Here is a 26667-nt window from a genome sequence, read left to right as displayed (position 1 = left end):
AAGTATCCTGAATCTAAATTTTGATTGAATGTTCAGTGTGCTGAAATTAGCATTCTCTTAACTTATAAATGCTCAGCTGTGAAAATAACTTTGACCTGAATTATTGTCACATGTACCTAAGTACAGTGAAAAGCTTTGTTTGTGAGCAGTACAGGCAGATCATAGTTCGCAAGAACACACAGATCTTAGAGTGCTTACACAGAGTGAGGCATACGGGTTACACTGCACAGGGGTTGCACATAGCAAGATCAAAATTACAATGAGGTTCATGAAAAATTAACTATTATACATCTGGAATCTCTTTCCCCCAGGTTTTAATGGTTATTGGAAAATTAAAACTTTTGTTTTCTTTTTATAAAGGGTTTATTACACTGAAACTGGCCTTTCAGCTGAATGCTATTAGAATCCCTGTGGAGAAACCATAAACCAAAAGAACCAAATTTACCAAATGACCCTGAATGAAAAAAAAGCTACCTTCCACGTTTTGTAACTTCTACTTTAACAGAAGTCAGAAAAACTACAAATTAAACTTGAAGCAAAAGGCAAATGATACTTCAAGTAACAAAGTATTCACTTTAAGTAGTCATTACAGAAAGGAAACATCTTTCACAACCAAAAATATCTGTATCATTCTCCACAGTCAGTGACATCACATTCACGTTTAAAGACCTCTGACACACCTCGCTGGATCTTGCACTTTCCAACTCAATTGATTTGTGCTCGCATTGTGTTCACCAGAAGTTGCATTCCAACTGATGACCCCAGAGATAGTCATTACCTAAGTGGCAAATGATTGCAGAACACCTTTACTGAGGTTCACAACAGTCTCGATGAGACAGATTCCAAAGGGATACCTTTATCTGATCCTTTTAATGAGCCTCATTGGATGGTCTGGTTAGCGTCTAATTTGTTGGGTGAAATAAGAAAGGGCAAGTCTACCTAATCGGTAGTTTATTGACTCAGTAAATTCAGGGTCACCAACTTTCTCACTAATCCTTAAATTTATATAAATATTCTTTGCAACCATTAAATCTATATTAACTTTCTCTCCCCATTGACTGAGAATCTTTATTGGTTCTCCAGATGCAGGTTGCCCTGTAAGACTCCACTTTGTGCCAATTCTTTAATTTTGTTGTGAAAATTACAGTTAAACACCAAAGTCATGAAGAAGCCAAGCTTGTGTTTTCCCTTAAGGACATTTGTGAAAAAATTTCTTTTTCTTCTATTGTTCTGGCAACATTTATGATCACTATTTTGCCTTTAACATTATCTCTAATCACAAAATTTATATCAACAGTCACATCAACATTATATCATTATTTTCTCCAATCACCAAAACTTTACAAACGTTATTTACAGTTACTGACGTGTTAACAATGTTTCCAAGCTTTATTTTAACATGATATGTTAATGTTCTATTCCGTCAATCATTTTATATCCACATTTTCTTTATGTTCTAATTTATTTCTAATTTTCTGAGGTTCTACAACTCTACAGTTAACGTTGACTGATGGCCAAATTCTTGAAGCTTTCTTTGTCTGGAGTTTTTCTGTTCAAATCCCAGAAGGTTACAGCCTTTGATTTATGAACAAAATCAAAATGAAGCTTTGTTGGCATTTCAAAGGAATTGCCCAGCTTAAATCCAAAGTTTAAACTTACGTAGACATCCAGAATTTCACTGGTTGGCCCCTCGGCAATCAAGGATTCCCCTGCTGTCGTGCTAATTTCATTTGGCCTCTTATACCTGAACAGGGTTCCTGCTGCTTCGTAAGTGCCTGGCCTATCTATAGCCCAGTTTCCATTAATGATGGGGTGGCCAAAGTGACTTCTCAGAGCTGCAGATACAAACAGATACAAGGCGGTGAACATCAGCTAATAAAAGCCAAATCACAGGAGAATAGCATTCTGAAACAATGAATGCAAATATTTTTAATTAGTTTTAATTCTGAGGCCTTTCTGTGGACATCTAGAGCAGAAATTGTAAGCAGCACGTTGAGATCATGTGAACGTAAAACAACAAAGGGACGCCTAATTAAAAACCTTCCTTCAGACAAAGTAGGAAAAAGTTAGGGATGCTGAATTGTGGTCAGAAACATGTAGAGAATGCCAAATGTACCATCTGATTGATCCAGCAGGCTGATAAGACAGTAATAGAACAGATAAATTCAAATTAAAAACTGAGATAAAGGCACCGCCTGAATTTATTCAAAAACAAGGCTTACAGTAATTATGGAGTACAGACAACAATAACAAAGCATTTCAGAATCCTTAGAAGTCTTTCAACAGAGTCCTGTAGCCTATGCTACTCTGTATCAACCCTGCTAATGCAGAATTAAATGGCTGAATTGTGTGCAGCGAAGATACAGTCCATGAAAGTGAAATGCACAGAGGACTAATGAACTGCCCGCTCCCCCATTAGAGAAAGAGACATCTGGTGGCAAGGTTAACCTGGGGGTTACCAAACCTCAGGTGAAGTTCAGAAAGTAATCTTTCAGAGTGACCTCAGCAGGTACAAGGAATTGAACCTGTATGATTAATGATACACTGCATTATAAATCCAGCCATCCAGCCACTGAGCTAAGAAAGGCCCATTCACCGTTCAGGCAGCTTCTGACACAATAACAGTAGATCTTTCACAACACACAACTTGAATAAATACGATCACCTGGTTGAATAGAAACAGAACAAATTTTCCATTACCATCTAAAAAAATTGGTGATTACATCTTCATGAAATATCACTGGGGCAGCAATGTTATGAATGCTGGTGTTTATTCAAAACTGGTTCTGAGGAGGTTAAATTCACAAGATAGTACCTGAAACATGTTCAGTTAATCAAATAATTTCAGGTTTTTGCTGGCTGCTCACATGTATTCTAGGTGATGACTCAAAGCATTTGAAACGTGCAGCTAACATTCAAATTTTGGGGTGAAAATGAACAAAATGAAGAGAAGCATATACACTCTGGGAAGTTGCAAAATGCCAGGGTGCGGGAGGCTGGTTAGAATTTAGAGCCAAAAATAGAAATGGCTGGAAAAGCTCAGCAGATCTGGCAGCATCTGTGGAGAGAAATCACAGTTAACGTTCGTCAGAATTGAGGAAGGGTCACTCGACCCAAAACCTTAAATCTGATTTCTCCCGAGAGATGCTGTCAGATCTGCTGGGCTTTTCCAGCAATTTCTATATTTGGCTCTGATATACAGCATCCGTAATTCTTTTGGTTTTTAGAATTTACTTAGTCTCCTTGTTTGACTTGGACAATCTCAAATAAGGAATTATAGATTGGGCATTAAAATTAATAAATTCCGAATGTACTGTCTGTTTTAGTGTGGGGTGAGGACAGCAAATTAAATAAAGATAGCCAGTGAGTGAGGCAAATGAGATGGCTAAGGGAGGGGATCTAGGTTGTGACCAACATGTTCCCTTTTTGAAGTGAATTATGGGGGTGAATGGTTTATGTGTTGGCCAACTCACATGCCCAATGTCAGGAAATTTCATTGAATCCTGCACTAATCAGCTTGTTAAGAACTGACTGGAGAGTATCTCGGTGACTCACAGGTGTCGGCACTAGCATCCTGGCTGCCAGCCAATTCGAGTTTGTCAGCTTCTAGGTCCCTGAAGACTGTCAGTCGAGGCCTACTCTTCAGGGAATGAAATGGCAGGAAGGTCTATCTTCATTGTTTGCTCCATGTGGGGCGAGAGGGGTTGGAGGCAAAGGCAGAGAGTTAACTTCCAGAGGCCACCTTTATGTTCCCCCACATGTGGATTGGGTGGACAAATGGAAGTCCGCTCCTAACTCAGTGGGCACATCACCATGTTTACCCGGTTGGAAACTGATCACTTTTATCGCCTGCTAGGAAGGCAGGTAAGTAATTGCTAAATGACAAAAAGTGGCCCTGAAATTTCTGAGCATTGAGAAAGTCCCCAAAGGACCTTCTTACTCAACACTTAAGTGAATGAGGTGGTAAGAAGAGGGCAACTATAACTCCAGTGCCAACTTACTCTAATACTTTCCTGTTTGTCATGGATTAGACCAGACATACCCACCCAACATGGAGTAAACAGATAGCTTAACCTCTAACTTATATATTTATTTAAAGGCAAGTGTAAGGTACTGTGTTCCAGATGTATTTTCATTGGCCTGTCACTAAGCTTTATGCAAAACACACTTTATTCTTACAAAGCAATTTACCAAAACAGTTTTATTCTCACGTGCTGACTTTCTCCAGTCTAGCCGAAAGAAATTTCTTAAAAAGAACAGTCTGCCTCTTTTATTTCCAAAAAGGAAAGACTTTCTGTCTAAGTCTCAGTCTTCCCCAGGAGCAGTGACAGAGCTCTAAATATTAACTCCAGCAGCTTGCTAAGTCAAAATCAAATTGAAAGCAAGACCCAAACTCCCTTGGTTCTGTAACCCTGACCCCAGCCACTCGTGCTTCTTTTGTCTAATTTGACACTCAGTGAGAACTCAAAAGCGGTTTAACACTGCCTGTCTGAACAAGATGTTTCTGCAGCAATGTGACAGCACCTCTCTGCAAGAGAAACACGAGAGAACGCATCTCTCTTAAAAGTCCAGAACTGTCATACATTTCACCACCTCCATGGTGGAGAATGTTACAATCTATGTTTGATAGTGCAAAACATGCAACCAGTGATTAGGTTGCCCACTTCATGTCTATCCCAAGTTTTTTATTTTGATTGTCTTCAATTCCAGGGACAGAGTGTCATGCCCTATCAACTTCAGCTGCTTCGTGAATAACCATTCCTCCAACATAAGGTGCGAAGTGAGGCTACTTTCTGATTATTATTCAGTGCTCTACTCTATGTACAACTCCTCAGACGCTGAATCATGTAGTAAGCAAGCAGTAGGAACTGGGCAAAACTCATGCTTGTGCTGACAAGGGGCAAGTAACACTTACAGAAGTGCCAGTGAATGAACACTAAGAAATAGCTTAACCACCTCCTCATCACAATCAAAAACATTAGCAACACTACTAAGAACCCTACCAGAACTTTCTTGGGGTTCACATTGATAGAAACTCAACAGAACCAGGTTTATAAATAAATAAACCAACAAAGTATTTTTGAAGTGTGCACAATGTGAAAAAAAGCTGCAGCAAGTTGTGGAGGCTACTTTGTCAGCACCTGCCAAACCCATGACCTCCAACAGTCAGAAGGTCTGAGGCAGCTGGTGCATGGGAACATTTTCAGCTCTAAGTTCCTCACAAATTCACACATCACCCTGATTTGGATATGTATCAAAGAAAAGTCATTTTGAATTTGAAAAGGATGGCTGTACTTGACAAATTTCAATGTATTCTTTGAGATCTACTGTGCATGATAGATAGATTAAATGACATGTATATCATTCCGTAAGCATAGGGAATGCCTTTGACTAACTCCCATGTGGTCGATAGCTACTGAATGTTCAAAAGGAAAAGTCCAAGCTAAAAGTAGCTTTTTGGGGTGTTTGAAAGTGACTGGTGATGTCAACAGGATTCAGTTCTGAGGCCACTCCTAATTACTGTGTGTATCAGTGATTTGGACAATGTACACACTAGGAGTAGAATGGAAATGCAGTGAGGACGCTGAAAAAAATATGATTAATCCTTTGCATGACTAAATGAAGCTGCAAAGGGAAGATGATAAGGTAAAGGAATAGATTAAAACATGGCTGATGGAACTTAATGTCAGTAAGTGTGTAGTGATTGGGACCAGGTGGACCTCATTGACTATGAGTTTCTTGATGGGGGTTGTTAACCTGGGCCAATCAAGAAAGCCTTGGCTGACCAATATAACCAAGAGATTAGAATCTCTTCAGTACAGGGGACTGATTAGGAGCTGGGCTTACTGCAGTTATTGCAAAATGAGAGGCATTGCTTGGCTGGTGGTGAGAGGGGCTTTGCTAGTGAGATCCTTTATGCATGCCTGGAATCTCTGTGCCACTGCATGCTGCCCTTGAGGTGGCTGTGGCTGGGGGGGGAATGAGACTGTTGATCACCTCCTTCTGGAGTGTGCCTATGTGCAGGAGGTCTGGAGGGGGATGCAGTGGTATTTGTTGAGGTTTGTCCTGAGCAGCTCTGATGTGGGACTCTGTGCTCTACAGGCTGTTTCTGGGGATGCACACTGAGACCACCATCGACTGTGCCTGGAGGACCATCAATGTGGTGAAAGATGCTCTTTGGTCTGCCTGCAACTTGCTGGTCTGCCAGCTGAAAGAACTGACCCTGACTGAGTGTTGCAGACTGGTGCACTCCAAGGTCCAGGACTATGTGCTGAGGGATGTGCTAAAGCTTGGGGCAGCTGCTGCCAAGGTGTGGTGGGGAAAGACCACTATGAACCCCCTTGTCCAGAATAGGAAAAAGAACCCTATCTGGTAACTGGGCCCAGCTGGTGCCTTCCCCAACTGGTCAGGGGGCCAACTGGGACTGTGTGGGGTGATGACTGCTGGGGTGGTTTCTTTGCTTTTTTTTTGTTTTGTTTTTTCCTTTTAGTTGGTGTACGTACCCCCGGGTAACCTGGAGCGGCTTGCATGACTGGGTAGGTGTATAAATGTGTTATTTTTGTATATTCTATGAATAAAGTGTATTTTTTTGAATAAAAAAATCTCAATGAGGTAAATATTTTCTTCAAAAGGTGAAGAATAACATTCAATTTAAAGGAGCTCAGTGCTGTGAAAAAAGATCAGAATTCTGAGGCATAGGTTCATAAGACAGGAACTGTAAAATCTCAGGTATATGAGACCTTAAAACAAAATGCTTAGTTTTATCATAAGATGTATAAAATCTTGATGGTAAGAAGCAATGTCAACTATAAGGGTAAAGTCACCATAGTCTCACTCCCTCATTAGACAGAAGCAAGTGATGAGTTTAACTGGAGGATCACCTCAGGTTGAGAGGGCATATCCTTCATGGTGCCTTCAGGTGGTGTGGGAATTGAACCCATCTGTGTCACAAACTTGCCACCCAGCTGATTGGCCTTATCTACCCTGAACATTTTAATAAGATCTAATTTCAAGTCCTGTGTGTTGTATTGTGCTCCACAATCAAAGAAAGTGGTTAGAATTTTATAAAGGGCCATGCAGATGCATTAAGGGGGTCTGTCTGAGCTGAAGAAAATCAGCTCCAAAGATGGGTTTCAAAAGTGGAGACTTCTCAGGTTGAATTACTGAGATGACAGAAGTGCTCAAAATTATGGAAGTACAGAGTAGATAAAAAGCAGAGTTTCCAACAGCTCAGTGGTTTAGAATAAGGAGCCATAAATTAAATGTAACAAAACTGCATGTTATCAGACTGGAGGATTTGCCTCTAGGTGTAGTGATTGAGACAGACACCAAGTCAGCATTCAAAGTTATGGTCAGGCAACAGATGAAGGATAGTAAAATGTGAAGCTGGATGAACACAGCAGGCCCAGCAGCATGCTCCTGAGATGCTGCTGGGCCTGCTGTGTTCATCCAGCTTCACATTTTATTATCTTGGGTTCTCCAGCATCTGCAGTTCCCATTACAACAGATGAAGGAATTGATTTAAAGGACTGAATGAGCATCAAATGTGATTTAAGAAGTAGTTTCTGAGTCCAGAAACCGAGTAACTAGAGGGCTGAAAGGCCTAATTCTGAGATGAATTTTGAATGTACTTCTGTGCTCAGTAAGTACCAATGAACACAACCTCATAACATGTTTACCCAAATTTATGCCTTCAGCAGAAGGAAAAAGTGAGCAAATCAGAAAGCTGACTGAAGGAGGAAGAATAATGTTTGATAATTGATAATGAGTGAAGTGTAAAGTCTGGTTTACAAGTCTGACATTGGTTTAAGCAGATGAGATGACATAATGGTGTAAATCCTTACACCCAGGTTCAAATCCTGCCACAGCACATGGTGGAATTTGAATTCTTTTTAAAAAAAATTCTGGGATTGGGAGTTTGAGCATGAAACTGCTACCAATTGTAGCACCAGTTCACTGCTGTCCTGTAGGGAAGGAAACCTGACGGCCTACATGTGACTCCACACCCACAGCAATGTTGTTGACTCTCAATTGCCCTCGGCAATTAGAGATGGCCAATAAATACTGGCTCAGCCAGTGATGTCCAGGCCCCATGAATGAATGGAAAAATAACGAATTTCAAATGCTTCACATTTGGTGCCAGGCTGCTATATTACTACAAATCATGGAAAATGGATGTGCACTCAGTATAAAAATCAGTTACATAGTTTAGGTGTTCATGGAATGTGAGGTGAAATTAACAAAACATGAAAATGTTGGGAAAACTGCTGTTAAACATAACATGAGTTTAAATGACAAATGAAGTGTCAGAGAATTAGACAGAATACTTTTGTTCCGTTTGTACATGAGAACTATTTTGTCAGATCCATATGTGACCTGCTACAGATCTTTTCCTTTGAACAAATATTCACTAACATTAAATCAAACAGTTTGTTACACTCTTCTAACAGTCTCTTTCATCTCTTTAATTTTACCCATTAAATTGAAAGGGATTCAGAGTGGCTAATCCCACTGCGGTAATCAGTTAGCTGAGTTCAAGAGGTGACAAGACTTCACTACTTTTGGGATGATATATTCAACTGCTGTTGCAGGGTTGTTTCGTACCACTAGAAAATGAAATATACTCAAAATAAACACAGAAGGATTCTTAGTATGAAAATGTGGTATTTTACGAATGATGTTGGACAGAAAATGTTAATTATGATGCTGTCTCGTTGGGGTTGTGAGGAGAATCTGGTTAACTTTGTGTGGAGGAATGTTGGTGTGGTGTCTTGTTAACTGGGGGCACTGATCTAAGATAGGGTTTTGCACTTAAAATTTCTGCTCAGACAGGCACAAATTCCATGGCCAGCTGATCTTCACCCAGTGATAATGCTACACACCCGGTCATGCCAGTGTCTGTTTCAGATACTTGGAATGGGCTTTTAACTGAAGACATGAAATTAATATCCCATTTTGAAGTGTGTCCATCCCCAGCAAACCTTAGCTTTGGGATCCTTCGTTCCCAACATATTTCCTGACATCGCTAACAACATTGCAGCAGATGAGTGGGGAGGATACCAGCAGAAAAATTTTCTTCCTCCAGCTCTAACAACATTCCATAAACACCATTCCTAAACTAACTGTCCTTTTTTTAAAGCTAATATCTGTCTTTAGCAGCGTCCACAAATGTTTATATGTTTGTTGATGGTTTTTTATCATTGGGGGTTCCCAGCTGTGCCAGCATTGATTTTTTTTTTTCCATCTTTCATTGCGTGCGAACTGTCAGTTTGTGATGTAGTTACATGCACAGTGTTGTTAGATACAGGTTTCCAGATCTGAGGACAAGCAAAGTGAAGATAATGAAAACAACTCCAAGCTAACGTACTGAACAACTTGAAGGGAAATTTGCAACTGGTGGTGTTCTGGTGTGTCTGCCACAATTGTTCTTCAAATAGGAAGTGGTTACAGATTTGGAAGGTGATGTCGAAGGATCCTGGGAGAAATTCGAGCATGTTTTGTAGATGGTACCCAATACTACCACTCTGTGGCAGTGGTGGAGGGAGCAGATTTTAATGGCATTGGATGAGATGCCAATCCATTGGGCTGCTTCATCCTGGGCAGTGTCAAGAATCTTCAGTATTGTTGGAGCTGCAAGCAGATGCATGGTCTTACATGGCAGCAGTGATAATGGAGAAGAGCATATGCTGGCTAAGACGGGATGAGGAGTGCAGGGGGGAGTTAATGAACGCAGTGAGGCAAGATTGCTGGAGGGTCCTTCAATTGGCAATAGGGACCAAGAGAGAGGCCCACTAAACACCTCACACCTCCCCACTCCTATCTTCCATTAGCCAAAAGTTGGCAGGAATAAATCTGCCAGGCTGTACAGAGTGCTGCCCTCTCCTGCCATCTCCTAATGTTGAGCAGCGGCAGGATGAGATCCCAAAGTGTCTCAGTTGGGCCCACCCCACACCTCTCCTGATGTTCATTAAATGGCAGAAGAAAGGCTATCCTGGCAAGGTGTCCTATCTTAGGGGTCCATCCACTTGCTATATGCCCATGGGTAAAACCCAGCCCAATATTCCTTTCCCATTCAAGCATAGTCTTCAAAGATTCTGAAAACGCTCCTGTCAGAACTGGTAAATGTGTAAAAATCCACCCTGCCACCCCAATAATTTAAAAAAAATGACTAAGTTGAAAAAGAGCTTTGTGCAGTTACATAGAAAAGGGAGCTGCAATTTCAACCTACACTGCAAATCACTGGAATCTTTTCAGTAAATGGAAACAATTTAAACAGTTGTGTTTCAGATCACAGTAATATGGCCATGAAACTACAGCATGGAAAATAAAATGTGAGATGCAAAAGTAGACCTCAAAGAGCAAAACATGCAACTACGTTAACTGACAAGAAAGAAGATCAAAAATAAGGTTCACTCTTAATCACAAGCAAGATTTGAAAGCCTCCAAATATTTCTGCTCTGAAGGGAAACTATTTTATTTTTAGTTGTGCGCATTTTGTGCCGGAGTTGATTTTTTTTTTTCAGAAGCAAGCCATGGAACAACATGGGAGAGCTGATTTCCTCATTTATTTCCTTTTCAAACCCCAAATCAGGCCAGTGAGCTTCAGCAGGACAGAGTTCTTGAATAGTCCGTGTAGTATGTTTTTAAAAAAAAAGGCGTGGCACATTTCAGGGCAATAAGTCTCCCTGAAAAATGGAGTTCTCTACTTCAACAAGCTGCACACATGTGCTACAAAAGTATTAAACTGGAAAACATTAATTTTAAATTACAACGGGCTAAGGTGAAAATGATGGGTTACCGTACCACTACACTTTTCATTCACAGGAAACTTCACAATGTCAACCATAACCGCACACATAACAACCGTTTGTCATGGTGCCAAGAAAATGTCTAATCCACTTTAGGGTTGAGTGTTTGTGAGCAACACCACTTTCTGAGTCATTGACTGACAGGGAAGCTTTCAGGAGATTTTATCTCTAACCACACAGCAGAAAGCAGGGTTCGGAAGGTTACTGTAAATTGCCCCAGTTTTTACACTTCAATGAAACCACCAAGGTTTATGTTTTAACAAGTTGTGTTAAGCAGGTAGCAGGGACATTTCTGTAATACTAGCAGTGTGTTCCTTGTACTACATACATGCTGGGTCCTGATTGTCATGATGCACTCTTTTGCAAATGGAACATGTATATATTGCTTACTTTGTAGCTACCAATCAGAAATAGCACCAGCAGATGGAGTTGTGACAAGAAGCAGGGAGAAAGCATGGACTGGCTGTATTAATAAAGGATCCATATTGTTTGTTTGTACAGTATTAAATCCTGGTCAGTCTCTACCTGTTCTCAATTCCCTAGATGGTGTCAATGGGACCTGACTGAAATTTTGATGACAGGGTTTAAACAGGAAATGGTAATCACGGCATTGTTAGGGAGCAGAAGGAGGCCATTCAGCCCATTGTGCATGCAATGGTTCAATAGAACCTAGTGGCATTCTGTTGCCTTTTCATCAGACCCTTGCACACCATTTCAATCCAACGAATCAACTAATGTCCTCTTGAATAGTTCAACTGAACCAGCCACCCCCCCACATTTCCAGGCATTAAGTTCCAGCTCCTAACATCTCACTGTGTGAAAAAGCAATTTTTCACACCACCCTTGCTTTGAATGCACAACACTTTATTTTATGCCGTCTTGTCCTTTCTCCTTTCATAATCAGGAACAGCTTCTCCTTAACTGCTCTATCCAGCCTGCTCATGATTTTGTACACCTTTCTCAAGTCTCCTCTCAGCCAACTTCTCTCCAAGGAGAAAAGTCCCAACATCTTCAATCTAGCCCCATAACTGCAGTTTCTCATTCCTGGAACTATTCTTGTAAACCTTCTGCAGTCTCTCCAACATGTTACATTTTTCCTATAATGTGGTACTAACAGTTACAATGTAGTGCCTACAAATGTATACAGTTTGGGACAGTCCAGCATGCAAGGGAATCAAATTTAGAACAATTCTGACAACCTTTTTGGCTCTTGGGAGGCCAGGAATAGTTTTTTGGGCATTTCTGATAGGGATAGAATAAAGGACAGATTCTATCACAGGAATGGCCTGGAAGCTGAACTTGCACACATAATTTCTGGCCCCTGCAATGCATGATATTACTTTCGCACCCTATTGACTGGTCACTCAAAATGGCTGGTAAAGCTGTGCTCGGCGCTAAAATACCACCTCTTTTATCAGTTTTTTTTTGCTGTAACAGGTGAGTTTTGAACCAACTTGAAGGCTCACCTACTGCAAACTGGGACACACTACAGAAATTTACAAGATATAAAGATTAGAATGATTGCTGGGTCAAGATCAGACCTCAACTGCTCGATAAATTTCCCTGTAATCCATCCGTGCAGAAAATTATATTCTGTATAGCTGCAAAATGGAGCTTGACAGAATGAAGCACTTAAGTGCCATGAATAATATAAATGAATAAGCAAATATGTTAGCAATTGTGGCAAAAAGAATGATAAATTACAAATGTACTTGGGTCCCAGAAATGTAATAAGGCTATTAAAATGGTAGATTATAATTTTCCAACACATTAGAAATTTATGGCACTTAAGTAAAGTATTTTAGCAAGTTAGATGCCTCCTATGGTTTCTGGCAAGCGAAACTGGATGACCTCATTTCCAAATTATGCACGTTCAATACTCCTTATGGGAGGTACAGATGCTTACAGCTTCCCCTTGATTTTACTCCAACTCAAAAAGTGTATCACAAAACCATTCACATCATATATTAGTGTACTGAAGGTGAGTCATCAAGGAATGACATAATAGAGAGGCACCTATCCAAAGAGGAACACGATGACAGACCTCCAAAAGTAATTTAAATTATTAGCAGAGTCAATTTGGAACTCAAAGACTGGTGCGCAATTGTACAAATGCAAGCTGTCTTTGATCTCATTTTGAATCAGGAATAAATGTATTCAGACAGAGAGGTTAACATCTCAGCTACTGACTGCCCACCATGTCCACCATTCAATGAAAACATGCCAGCCCTTCTTGATGAATGCAATTAATAGCATTGGTGGCAATCCTTTGTAAATGCATCAGGTTTTATGAATGATACAGGTTATATGCTGATTGCACTTAACATTCAAACAATTTGTTAAACCAACACTCAGCTTGCTACATCATCAGTGCTGAAACATGCCATATTATTGCTAATTGTTTGAACGTAAGATCTTCAAAGATTGTCCTTTGCAAAAACAAAGAACTGTGAACAGAAATCTGAGCTAAGAGCACTATGTGGCCCAAATGAATTTGTGTGTGCTTCGAAACATATGCATACCAGCAGCCTGATTTCACAAGCTGGTCAGCAGCAGGACTGATGTAAATGACAGGACTGCAGCTGCCTCGTTAGGATGCTGAATCACAGTTTACAATCTGCATAGCTATCCAGAATCTGCAGTGCACTCTGCCACTCTACTGCACCAATCTCAAACAGGTATACTGTTTTGGATACTGCTGGGGGAGGATTGTCAGGCCTGTGGCACCACAACTGGGTTCTGCTGTAGAGCAGGGTGGGGCAAAGTCCAGGCGAGTGATAGTAGTAGCTGACTCGATAGTCAGGGGCACAGACGTGCGTTTCTGTGGTTGTGAACGAGACTCTAGGATAGTGTATTGTCTCCCTGGTGCTGGGATCTGGATGTCCCTGAGCAGGTACAGGACATCCGGAAACAGGACGGAAAACAGTCATTGTCCACATTGGCACAAATGACATAGGTAAGAAGAAGGAAGAGGTCCTGCGGAGACAAATCAGGGAGTTATGTAGGGAGCTAAAAGGCAGGACTACCAAGGTTGTAATCTCAGGATTACTAGGGCTAGTGAGGCTGGGAACAGAGAGAGAGTATAGTTGAACACATGGCTACCGAGCTGGCATAGGAGGGACGGCTTTAGATATATGATTATTGGGATGTCTTCTGGGGAAGGTGGGGCTTTGCACCTGAACTGGAGGGGCACCAATATCCTGGGTGGAGGTTCACTAGAGCTCTTTGGGAGGGTTTAGACAATAGACAATAGGTGCTGGGGTAGGCCATTCAGCCCTTCGAACCAACACCACCATTCATTATGATCATGGTTGATCATCCACAATCAGTATCCTGTTCCTGCCTTATCCCCATAACCCTTGATTCCACTATCTTTAAGAGCTCTATCTATCTCTTTCTTGAAAGTATCCAGAGAGTTGGCCTCCACTGCCTTTAAACTTAGTTTAAACTTAGTGTGGCAGGGGGTTGGGAACCGAAACAACAGGCTCGTCAGTGCAGGGATTGGGGATAAAGTTGAAACTGACATATGCCTAGTGCAGAGTAAAAGCAGGCAGAGAGAAGCCACGGGGCTCGGAGGGAATGAAGGTCTGGAGTGCATTTACGTCAATGCAAGAAGTATAACTGGTAAGACAGATAAACTAAGAGGATGGATTGCTGCATGCCCCTGCCTCACCTACCCGACTCTCATCGCCACTGCCTTAAAGGCCCCACTCTCGCCTCAAGGGCCCCGCTCTCACTGCCCACTGCCTCATCGGCCCCGCTCTCACCGTCCACTGCCTCACTGGCCCCGCTCTCACCGTCCACTGCCTCACCGTCCACTGCCTCACCGGTCCCGCTCTCACCGTCCACTGCCTCACCGGCCCCGCTCTCACCGTCCACTGCCTCACTGGCCCCGCTCTCACCGTGCACTGCCTCAGTGGCTCCACTCTCACCGCCAAACCAGTGCACTCTTGATGCGCTACTGTTAATCCAATCCATGTTCGCTGCAGGACACGGCCTGTGTGTCCAGCTCCCGCCACACGGTTCCCAGTCGCGACCCAACTCCTTCAGTAGGTAATTAAAAGGACAAGAGGTAGGGGGATAGAATTACTGCAGAGAGGAGAGAGAAGAAGAACAGAAAAAGAAAGGAAAAGGAAAGGGGACTGGCAAGCACTCCAAATGGAGCGACTTATCCCGCTGCTATCTTGCTGTTGCATTTATCCATGTACTTTGTATCGGTATTCACCAAGGAGAAGGACATGACTGTTGTTGAGGTCAGGGATAAGTGTGTGAATATTCTGCAGGTTGTCAATATATTGTAAGAGGAAGTCTTGGGTATCCTAAATTGCATTAAGGTAGACAAGTCCCCAGGGCCAGATGGGATGTATCCCAGGTCACTGCGAGAGGCAAGGGAAGAAATAGCTGGGGCATTAGCAGATATTTCCACATCCTCTTTGACCGTAGCTGAAATTCCAGAGGATTATAGATTAGCCAATGTTGTTCTCTTGTTTAAGAAAGGAAGCGAGGATATTTCAGGAAGTTATAGGTCAGTGAACCTGATGTCTGTGGTGGGGGTGCTCTTGGAGAAGATACTGAGGGTCAAAATAAATGCACATTTGTAATAAAATGGACTAGTCAGTGACAGCCAGCATGGTTTTGTATGGGGAAGGTCATGCCTCACCAACCTGATTGAATTTTTTGAAGAAGTGACAAAGATAGTTGATGAATGAAGGGCTGTGGGTGTAGTTTACTTGGATTTCAGTAAGGCTTTTAATAAATTCCTGCATGGGAGATTGGTACATAAACTAGAATCACATGGGTTTTGGGGTGGGCTGGCTAAATGGATACAAAATTGGCTTGGTTATAGAAGACAGAGGGTAATGGTGGAAGGGTGTTTTTCAGATTGGAGACCAGTAACTAGTGGCATTCCACAGAGGTCAGTCTTAGTTCCTCTGTTTGTAGTGTATATAAATGATCTAGCGGAAAATGTGGGTTCATCTGATTAGTAAGTTTGCAGATGACACAAAGATAGGTGGGAGTTGCTGACAGTGCTGAGGGGGAAAGTTTAAGTGAGGGAAGTTTTTCACACAGAGAGTTGTAAAAGCCTGGAACGCACTGCCAGAAGAGGTGGTGGAAGCAAGCATGTTGGTGGCATTTAACAGGCATTCGGATGGTTACATGAATAGGGAGGGAATAAGGGGATATGACCAAATAAGAGCAAAAGGTTTGATTTTTAGTTTAGTCAGGGCATGATGACCAGCACAGGCTTGGGGGGCTGAAGGGCCTGTTTCTGTGCTGTATTTCTCTTCTTCTTCTTCAGCCTTGCCACCCGACTTTTCATTTCTCTCCTCTGACTAGAGTAGCACATTTCAAGTTTAAATCCTTCTTTCACTTTCACTCTTCACACCTTCCCCTATCACCACCATTGCCGTTCACTCTTTCCACAACCTACAGCTTATTTCTCTTACTCTAGACAACAGGTGAGACTGCCAGAGATATCTTTACATGCCCTCCACAGGTCAGATTCTAACACCTCCAAATCCTCTTTCAGAATAAATTGGCAAATAGTAAGCCGGAGCTCCACAGATCCAGAGATGTGCGACCCATGAACACATCCATCCACGAGGTGACAGAGGGAGAGTACAGAATGAAGCATATGGAGGTAACTAATGGCTGTTTGAGTCACTCAGCCGCCTTCCGCATACTCTCACATGACATAATATTTATTCACACATTACCCAATTGATGCAGTGTCCGTATTACACAGTGGCTGTTTTGCAGAATGCCTGTTCACACAATTCCAAATACACACGGTGCTTCTTTTGAAGAAAGGTCTATTTTGTTTGCCTGTTCTGAAGAAGGGCTACTGGTCCCAAAATGTTAACTAGGCTTTCTCATCACAGGAGCTGCCAGACCTGCTGAACTTTTCCATCAATTTCTGAGTTTGTTTCTGATTTCCAGCATCTGTAGTTCTTTGGTTTCTTGCTTTGACTTTGTTTGAAGTCAATAGGCAAGAAAATTGGTCACATTATACATTGCTAATCATTATGAGCTCAATTCCTATTAATGTCATAGACTAATTTCATTCCCTTTATGGGTTTGGTTTGATTTCCCCATTTTCCTGAAAACCTTGTCTCACCTTAATTTCTTCAATTAGACCTTGTTTTAACTTAAAGTTTGCCAGTCTTATTATTAAAATCTACTTTGCCCATTTCAACTATGGTTGTTCATTCTTCAAACTTTAGTGACCTTGCTTACACGTGAAGAGTCACTTTGAATTGGACATTGTTGGCAGAGCAACATGATTTCCTGATATGGTTAACCAACTGGCAAATTCTCTCCTTGATGGCCCGAGCTCAGAAAATAACCTCTCAGGTTCAGTGTGGAGGCAGGGAGCAATTTGCAAAACAGCTGCTCAATTGGGTAAAAACTGACATTTAGTTCAACCAATTATCTAAAAAGTTGACATCAGTGCGCTATGTTAAGTATATTTAAAAAGGGCCCTCTCCTGTCATAATACCCATGTCAGCTAAAAGAGATAGTGTAAAGTATCTAGAGCAATTAGGTAGTTAAGTTCAAAATTCATGGTATTAATTTACATTCAAACTTGGATTTCATGTACTCAATATTTTCTAGTCTAATTACTTGAGGACTGAAATACTTGGCGTTCAAGCATGTACCCTAGCAACTTATCTGGACATGTACCCTTCCAAGCTCTTAAGTTCAGAAAATAGGGGCAAAATTAGAATTAAAAAAAAAGCCCAGTACCTGGGCCTAAAATTCCATGCGGGTCCTTGTGATTTCCTGTCACAGGATCTGTGCATCTCACTTACATCTTACCGAATTTCCAAGTCCTCATTTTTTATCAAGATACCCAGCTCAGTGAATTTTTAAATAACTTGGTACTTGAGCACCCTGGAAGGGGGTCTGTTGGCTTAGTTGGCTGGATGGCTGGTTTGCATTACAGAGTGATCCTTAACAGTGTGATTCCAATTCTCATACTGGCTGAGGTTATCACAAAGGAGTCTCTTTCTCAAGTTAGATAACAAAGTGTGGAGCTGGATGAACACAGCAGGCCAAGCAGCATCTTAGGAGCACAAAAGCTGACGTTTCGGGTCTTCATCAGAAAAGGGGGATGGGGAGAGGATTCTGAAATAAATAGGGAGAGAGGGGGAGGCAGACCGAAGATAGATAGAGGAGAAGATAGGTGGGAGAGATGACAAGAGAGGTGCAGTGAGAGAGAGAGATCCTCTGAGGTTGGTCCGGAGGGAGGAGGGTAACTTCTTCAGGTTAAGCATGGATTCTCCAGCATCTCTCTTTGTCAACCTATCCCCTCACTTGAGGCATGGTGATGCTCATTTTAAACAACCACCAGTCATCTCTCTCTCGAAGGAGAGAGCAGGGCTGTACCTATACTGCTGGAATAAGATATTTGTTGTGAAAGGTTTATGTCTTTTATTCATCAGGACAGTCACAAGAAAACCATTGTCAAGGTGAACGTAACTTTTGTCTTGCATGAGAAGAGAGTTCTGATTGGTCAGAAAGTGCACCAGGATTGGTAGACGTTGCCGTGGAGAGTGCACCTGTTAGTAGACCGAGTAGTTAGCACTTACCCAGATAATTTCTGCTTTTCATCATCTCGGTAATATTAATTCGTGTAGCTCCTTCAGGAATTTCAAGAATCTTGTGATACCCCACCGACATGATGGTTTGCTTGAAGATTCCAGATATCACTTTGCATGTGGTGTTGTTACCGCCACAAACACCACATTTGTCCATCACTTTGTTGGAGCCCAGTACCTCATCACAACCGACTTTCTGTAAAATACGGGAGTGAAGTGAAAACGTTAGCACGGTTTGCTATCTTATACAATACCATGACAATAAACAGAGCTGACAGAGGACATTTAGGCTGTCAAATTCATCTCTTCATTGAATTCTATGGTTCTCCACTTCAGTGGTTGACAATCGCTTCATGAATCTAGACTTTCAGCCAAAACTCTCCAAAACCAGAAACCATTCTTTGCATGAAATGCTTCCTAACATCAGCCCTAAACTTACCATTTACAATTTTCTCCCTATATCTTGTCATTGAGATAGTTGTAGTTTATTGAAATTGTCCTCACTTAGTATTTTATATTACTCCATCAGTTCTCTGAACGTTTGCTTCCATATTTCACTCGTGTTTTGGTGTTAGAAGAAAACGCTGTTGTTGAAGTATAATGGGAACAACTTTGAGAAGTGACATCCTCTAGTTTAATTGCGCCAGGGTGAGGTGTTTTGGTGAAAGAGACTTCCATGGTATTCCAGACCCCAGACTGAAATAAGTGCTGGCTCCCTTATGCAAATCAAGAGCAGCATTGATATTGTTGATGTTAATGAGATGAGATGCTAAAACGAGACCTCTCCATTTCAGAAGAGGAACAGTGTGATTTTCTCCAGGGCCCAGCCAAATATTTGTCAGCCAACATCATGAGAAACAGATTACCTAAGTCCTTTTCATACTGTAATGTGCAAAATTGTGCTCCATTTCTTGTGTTACAAAACATAGTATATTGCGAAATTACCTCAGTGGCTGTGGAATGCTTTGAGACATCCTAACATTGCGTCAGGTGTAACATAAGTGGAGAGCATATTTGGGGACTTGAAAAGCATGAGAGATCAGGTACTATGGGGAGGCAGTAGACAGAGGGTGCTTCCTAGGCTCCTGAAGAGGTAGACCACCCAAGTCTGTTGGGTCCTATGTTCAAAAGTGGAGTTCGTTAATGTTTTGCTCGATAGCTACAGTCCTTGGCTGAAGTGGTTAGGAGTTTCCACATTATTGATAAGAAAGGGAAGGCCATGTCCCCAAAGTGTGGGACCTTGCTTCATGCATTTGAAAACATGCAGGTAGCATTGGAGCAAGGTGCCGTTCCAGGGTCAACAACCATCTTGTTCCTAGTTCTATCATTAACACACAGACTGCTAGCACTCTGGGCTTTCATCAATGGACTGGCTTCTGGAGGAGGGTCACTCAAGTACCAGGGAAATGATGACATTAATAAATGATAATACATAATGTCTTTGCCACTCCTATCGTGAGTTCAGTCACTCTCAGATTATCTTGGTAGAGTCACAAACAAGCGTGGAGAATGGGAGAATTGCACCTGTGAGTAGATGTTGAGATTGTGTTCCCAGGTTATTCCACCTCCAGGGCTGATGGGTTGTATGGGAATCTGAAATCAGGCAGCAGCAAGATTCTGCTGCAGCAGTGAAAGGGCTGCAGCCTGGCACCACCTCACCTTGGTCTGGTGACTGGGAATAAACATAAGTCCGCGCGGTCACCTGGATCTATTAGCTGCCATTTTTTTAGCTCTATTTCGTCTTTTAAAATATGCTTTAGACGAAATACTAGATTAGCTAGCTATTTACAATCAACACTCCATGTTAGGAAGAGCACTGGGGTCGAAGCAATTAATTCAACACAACGGCAATATCATCACAATAAATGGCTTTGCACCAATGAAGAAAAGTACATAAATCCCATTTCTTGTCAGAGGGAGCCAAAGGTTTTGAAGGTGGAACAGTCAGGATGACAGGCAGTATTGACAGTGTTTGTCCAGATGTCTTTTACTATAATGGAAAGTCAAGTTGGCAGAACAGGCTGCAGTTGCAATGAAGTACAACGGGCAAAGAGTAGTGAACAAAATAAGTAAGTTCAACCTTTAGCTACCATGAGAGTCAATCTATAAGGCATAATACCCATCAACTCAAACACAATCTGTGACTATTGTGGAAGGAAGAAATCTGGTCATGGGTCATCTGGAGGTGGTCTCAGGAGAGCATAACCCATGGAAATTACATCCGGGCCAGTCAGTGGACTTGACGAGGCTGAAGTAATTTGTACCACCAACTGGTAAGTGGGAAGGGCTCCAGGCTGAACCTCTGCATGAAGTCCCTAAAGACATGAATGAGAAGATACCTTACAACACACTTTCCTGTGCTTGTTCCTGGCATGAATGGTGTAGGTCTCCTAACACTCTCAGAAAGGAAGATCAGTGGCAGAAACCTACTGCTGTGGTTCTCCATCTAAACTTCCTCAGCGCTGTGCCTCTCCATCTAAACTTCCTCAGCGCTGTGCCTCCTGCACAGATTGTCCAGGAGTGCTAGAGCCAGGAAAATCAATCCTTTAGCTATCCTTTTGTTCATGTACATTTGTTCTTCTGAAGTTTCAGAAAGGTCTTAGAGAAATAGGAACTTGACTAGAGACTTGACTACAATTTCATCTTTGTAATTCTCTGCTAAATAAACCTTACTTAAACTTATGCTGTACATCTGAATCTGCATTCTTTTCATGATAATCAAGATAATTGTTTGCCACATATGCAACTTCATATGCTCAAGGGAGGTACATGAGTTGGGAGTGTACGCTATTGGCAGTAGAAAAGTCATGTCAAAATCATTGATGATATGAAATCCTTGTAAATTGTACCAAGACAAACATTTTACTTCCTATTTCTGCAGTGCCATATGCCAGTCGTAACACAACAATCACGAAGGCCATTTTTTGAAGCTAAAAAATTACGTTAGAACTGGGTTTGGCAAGCAAACTACACACAAGACTTATCATTAAACACAAGGAACTGTGCAAACCGTTTATTCAGTGGAAAATAGCTCCACTGTTGTTACATAGTTCAGAGGTTTACTTATGATTTACTATTGCAGTGTGTATTTCTGCAGAGTTTAAAATCTCTTGCGGTGAATGTTTGATGAATTGTTGCTATGTCACATTTCATATTAAAAATGCAGAAAGAATATTTCACGTGTCGTTCAAGGGTCATGTGATCCCCAACTCCTGGCAAATCTGACCTTGAAATCTCTAGCAATCCAGTGATTTCTAGTTCTTGCTGTTTTATTTTTGAGTGGCAAACATATAAAAAAAAAATGCTCTTGCCTCATTTGGATACAAAATTGGCTTGAAGGTAGGAGACAGAGTGGCAGTGGAGGGTTGTTTTTCGGACTGGAGGCCTGTGACCAGTGGTGTACCGCAAGGACCGATGCTGGGTCCACTGCTTATCATCATTTATAACAATGGTTTGAATGTAAACATAGGAAGTATGGTTAGTGAGTTTGCAGATGACACCAAAATTGGTGGTGTAGTGGACAGTGAAGAAGGTTATCTCAGAATACAATGGGAGCTTGATCAGATGCGCCAATGGACTGAGGAAAGGTAGATGGAGTTTGATTTAGATAAATGAGGTTATGCATTCTGGAAAAGCAAACCAGGGCAGGACTTATACACTTAATGGGAGGGTCCTGGGAACCGTTGCTGAACAAACAGACCTTAGAGTGCAGGTTCATAATTCCTTGGAAGTGGAGTCACAGGCAGATAGAATAGTGAGGATGATGTTGGTATGCTTGTCTTTATTGGACAGTGCATCAAGTATAGGAGTTGGGATGTCATACTACGGCTGTACAGGTCATTGGTTAGGCCACTTTTGGAATATTGTATACAATTTTGGTCTCCCTGCTATAGGAAATAAGTTGTTAAACTTGAAAGGGGGCAGAAAAGATTTACAAGGATGTTTCTGAAGTTGGAGACTGAGCCACAGGGTAAGACTGAATAGGCTGGAATAGTTTTCCCTGTAATGGCGGAGGCTGTGAGGTGACCATATAGAGGTTTATAAAATCATGAGGGGCATAGATAGAGTAAAGAGTCAAGGTCTTTTTTCCCAGCGTAGGGATGTCCAAAACTGGAGAGCAAGGGTTTAAGGTGAGTGGGGATAATATAAAAGAGGCCTAAGGCAACTTTTTCAAACAGAGAGTGGTGGGTGTATGGAATGAGCTTCCAGAAGTAGTAGTGGAGGCTGGTACAATTACGACATTTGAAAGGCATCTGGATGGGTATGTGAATGGGAAGGATTGAGAGGGATATAGGCCAAATGCTGGCAAATGGGACTCGATAAATGTAGGATGGTTGGGCAGCATGGATGACTTGGACTGAGGGTCTGTTTTCGTGCTGTACAACTTTATGACTCTATGAGGAATACAGTCTCCTCATGGAAAAGTATCAAAAACTCTGAGTCAAACCCTTCTCAACAGACCTGAGCACAACTGAAGCTGCAGTATTGAGGGGTTGCCACACTGTTGGAGGTGTGTATGTTCAGTTCAGAGACTAAAATGGCTTCCTTGTAAACTCTAAAATCCCACAACATTTTCGTCAGAGGACCGCAGAAGCGTGTTTATCCTTCAACCAGTATCATGAAAAGCAAATGAACTGATTATTGATTATTTCTGTAAATGGGACTGTGTGCAAATTAATAACATATTTCCTTTCAATACAACAGTGGGTACACTTGGAAAGTACTTCATCAACTGGCAAAGTGCTTTGCAATAGCCAGATCGGTATGACAGGTCGGCACAACATCGAGGGCCGAAGGGTACTGTGCTGTAATGTTCTGTATGTTCTATGTTGTGTTTATATAGCAGTATTTACAAGTCCTTTCTTCTTTGGCATTTTTGACAAGTATGCAAATGAATGGTATCATTGATTTACACTTTACACTTGGCATCAAGGCTCTGTGCTATTTAGCTATGCCACTCACACAGACAAAGGTTGTTTCAGTACTATCTCCACTTTAACACTGATCTTGGCAAGTTAAAGTTGGCACCATTCTGCGCGAAGCGTTTCAGTGCAAGGGACAGAGTTGCACAGACAGCAGAGGTAGTGGCGAGTGCAGCATTGCTTGCTGGCCCAGGTTCTGGCTGTGTGGATTGACACGATGTAGTACTGCGCAGCTGGAGCAGCTGTTGAATCCGGAGTTGTGCACTGCAACTGATTGTTATTGTCCACAAGTGTAGAGACAGGAAAGGAGCTGTTAATACCAACACCACATGTGCAGGCTCTTACTGAATCTGTCTCCTCCTTATTATAAGTGATTTTCAGAACTCTCACTGCACAAAAGCCTAGAATATAGCAAAGCATAAGAAAGTAGAATTAAGGATAAGGAAATAAGCACTGATAAGCACATTAGCCTGGAAATCATCTCTGCTATTTTCACAGGTGTTAACTCCTTTATTTTAAACAGGTTAACACCTCATTTTTGAAACAACCATCAGGAATTTCCTCCAACCAACACTGGCTTGACTGCTCTCTTGATGTAATTTAAAGCCTTTCATTGTCTTCAGACCAATGTTAAGGTTATAAATCCATTGGAGTAACTTATTTTTTATTTTACAGAAATTTATGCTTCTTTGGATCATTTCTGCATTGTATCAACTCAGTGACATTAATTATCGCAGCTTTGGTCCTGAATCATGGAATATTGCTTGGAGATTTGCTAAATTTCTCCGAATGCATCAAATGCTGAATATGCTCAGGAGGTCAGGCTACATCTGTGGAGGGAGAAAAGCCCCATTATTTTTGCCTGCATGCTTTGGGACACTGACATTGACACTGATGGAGGTCTTCACCTATACTTCTTTACCAGGAAAGAGAGCTTCCCAGAGCTAGGTTCCTAATTAGCTGCCCCTATACTCACTGTTCCATTAAGGATTGCAGGCCGGCTGACCATTTTGTGGAACAACACCTTTCAGACCACGTGTGCTCCTGAGCTTTTGGTCTCCACTCATTTTAGTTCTGAATCTGGTTCCACAGCTATAATTAGCCTCCTGCCGTGTTCTGATGAAGCTTAATGCAAGCTCAAGGAACAGCAGCTCATCTTTCAACTTTGCATATTACAGGCACACTAGGCTCAACAAGGAACTCAACAATTTCAGGCTGTAATCTCACTTCCTTTGCTCCCTTAGCATATTTTGTTTCCCCTGGTTTATTCCTTTCCTCTGTTCTTGGACAACAGCTTTCACAACTCTGCCATTTTCACCTCCTCTGCACAGACCTTATGTTTCCTTATCTGCCCCATTACAGCTCCCTTTGGCTGTCCAAATTGTGTTATTCAATTTTTCCTGTTTTCCACCCTTTTACGGATATACGCTCTTGATCTGTTACCACAATCCCCTCTTTCACTTCCTTAAAACCTAGTTCACTTCTAACTTTCTTTAGTTCTGATGAAAAGCCATTGACCCAAAATGTATCTTTCTTCGCTGACTATGCTGAGGATTTCCAGCATTTTCTGTTTTTATTTCAGAATTCCAACATCTACAGTGTTATAATTTTTCATGGATGTCATATAGCCCTTTATCGAACTGATGGCTGTTGTCAAATATTTACACCACAGAAGCAGGCTGTTTGGCCCTAAAGATTTAGAGTTAATTGTGCTTCATTATAGAATCACTACAGGCCATTCAGCCCAACATCGAGCTCCGGTAAAGCATTCCACCCAGACCCATCCCCCAACCCTATAACCCAGCATTTTCCATGGTTGACACACTTAATCTATATAGTCCTGAGAATTATGAGCAATTTAGCATGGCCAATTCATGTAACCTGCACATCTTTGGACTGTGGGAGGAAACCAGAGCATCCGGAGAAAACCCACGTAGTCGGGAAGAATGTGCAACCTCCACACAGACAGTCACCCGAGGCTGGAATCGGATCCAGGTCCCTAGTGCTGTGAGGCAGCAGTGCTAATCACTGAGCCACTGACCCTAAGTCATATAAACTGTGGGCATTAACCAGAAATTCGTTCAAACCTCTGTAAATGGACAAAGAATAAAACTCTGGTTCATGAGTTAGGAGATATATGTTTATAATGTGAAACTGTGTAAATAAATATGTCTTTAAAGATTAGCTACAGAATCAACAAGGTTATGTTATATAATATGAAATATAAAAGCAAAAGCTTTTATGCTTCACTTCAGCCTCTTCATACCCTCTTTATCTAAACCCGTCGAGAAATCTGATTCCTTTCTCTCTTACCTGATTATCTAGCATCTACTTTAGAACATCAGTAGACTATTTCCATTCGATGTAGAATCAAAACTAAATGAAGCTCAATTCAGTTTTTTAAAACCTTTAAAATACTTGCCAGAGTGACAAGGAAAGTATTGTTACATCTGGTTAGGGAGTCAGTGACATGGAGTCACCTATTTAAAATCATTACCGAGAAAGAAGGAAGCTTGAGGACAAATATTTTTATGCGAAGGGCTGCTGAACCATCCTATGACCCAGGGAATAGGTGAGACAGTAGCTATTGCATTTCTTTTACAAAACAACCGTGTGAACATTTGAAGCAGGGGAAAACACCAGGCTTTGGGGAAACAGTATAACAGTTTTGAGGAAGGGTCACCAGACCTGAAACATTAATTCTGATTTTCTCTTCACTGATGCTGCCAGACCTGCTGAGCTTTTCCAGCAACTTCCGTTTTTTATTCAGTATAACAGTGGGATTGCTTTAGATTGCTCTAGCAATGAACAAGATAGTTTGAATAACAACAGATGCAACTGACACATTGACACACACACACACACACACACACACACACACACACACACACACACAGACACACAGACACACAGATGTAATATATGGACAGGAACACCCTAACACACAGATGTATGGATGTACACACACAGACACACATTTATGTATGTTATATACATATATATAAATAGGCCACACACACAGACACACACACACACACACACACCATATATACATGTATATCGACCACACACACACAAGTTTCTGTTTACAGTTGTGATATTTTGTTACCAACGGAGTATGAATCATGCCTGAATTTCCTTCGTGGGATTAACTCTACGCAGCTGACTTTAGCACAGAACAAGAATCAGACAGAGTATCTTTCAAATGGTTTTGAAACATTCTTTGCTGGTTATTGTAGTTCAGGGGATTTGATGTTTGCACATATTAATATTTTCTGCTATGTAGACAATAATTTTGCATCAAACTACCATTAGTGACTTGTCATCTATCCTCCC

General features: G+C 41.6%; 1 protein-coding gene and 1 long non-coding RNA gene across 5 annotated transcripts in view; one reads left to right on the top strand and one right to left on the bottom strand.

Moving 5' to 3' along the window:
• The window catches only part of adamtsl7 (ADAMTS-like 7), a 409793-nt gene that overhangs the window by 40979 nt on the left and 342147 nt on the right, over positions 1 to 26667 (bottom strand). For all 4 annotated transcript variants that reach the window (XM_048542933.2, XM_048542954.2, XM_048542947.2 and 1 more), the window contains 2 exons: positions 18401 to 18605; positions 1660 to 1835 (listed from right to left, as the gene is read on the bottom strand). In XM_048542933.2, the coding sequence (XP_048398890.2) occupies positions 1660 to 1835; positions 18401 to 18605 (381 nt within the window). The remainder of the gene's footprint in view (positions 1 to 1659; positions 1836 to 18400; positions 18606 to 26667) is intronic.
• LOC125458084 (uncharacterized) overlaps positions 1 to 26667 on the top strand; it is a 57701-nt gene that overhangs the window by 5434 nt on the left and 25600 nt on the right. The window contains exon 2 of the long non-coding RNA XR_009447212.1: positions 16339 to 16449. This is a non-coding gene — a long non-coding RNA (uncharacterized LOC125458084). The remainder of the gene's footprint in view (positions 1 to 16338; positions 16450 to 26667) is intronic.

The sequence above is a fragment of the Stegostoma tigrinum genome, chromosome 1 (genome assembly GCF_030684315.1).
Source record: "Stegostoma tigrinum isolate sSteTig4 chromosome 1, sSteTig4.hap1, whole genome shotgun sequence".
Taxonomy (NCBI): domain Eukaryota; kingdom Metazoa; phylum Chordata; class Chondrichthyes; order Orectolobiformes; family Stegostomatidae; genus Stegostoma; species Stegostoma tigrinum.
Note: the sequence above shows the minus strand (reverse complement) of the source record. Positions and strands in the feature narration are given on the sequence as shown.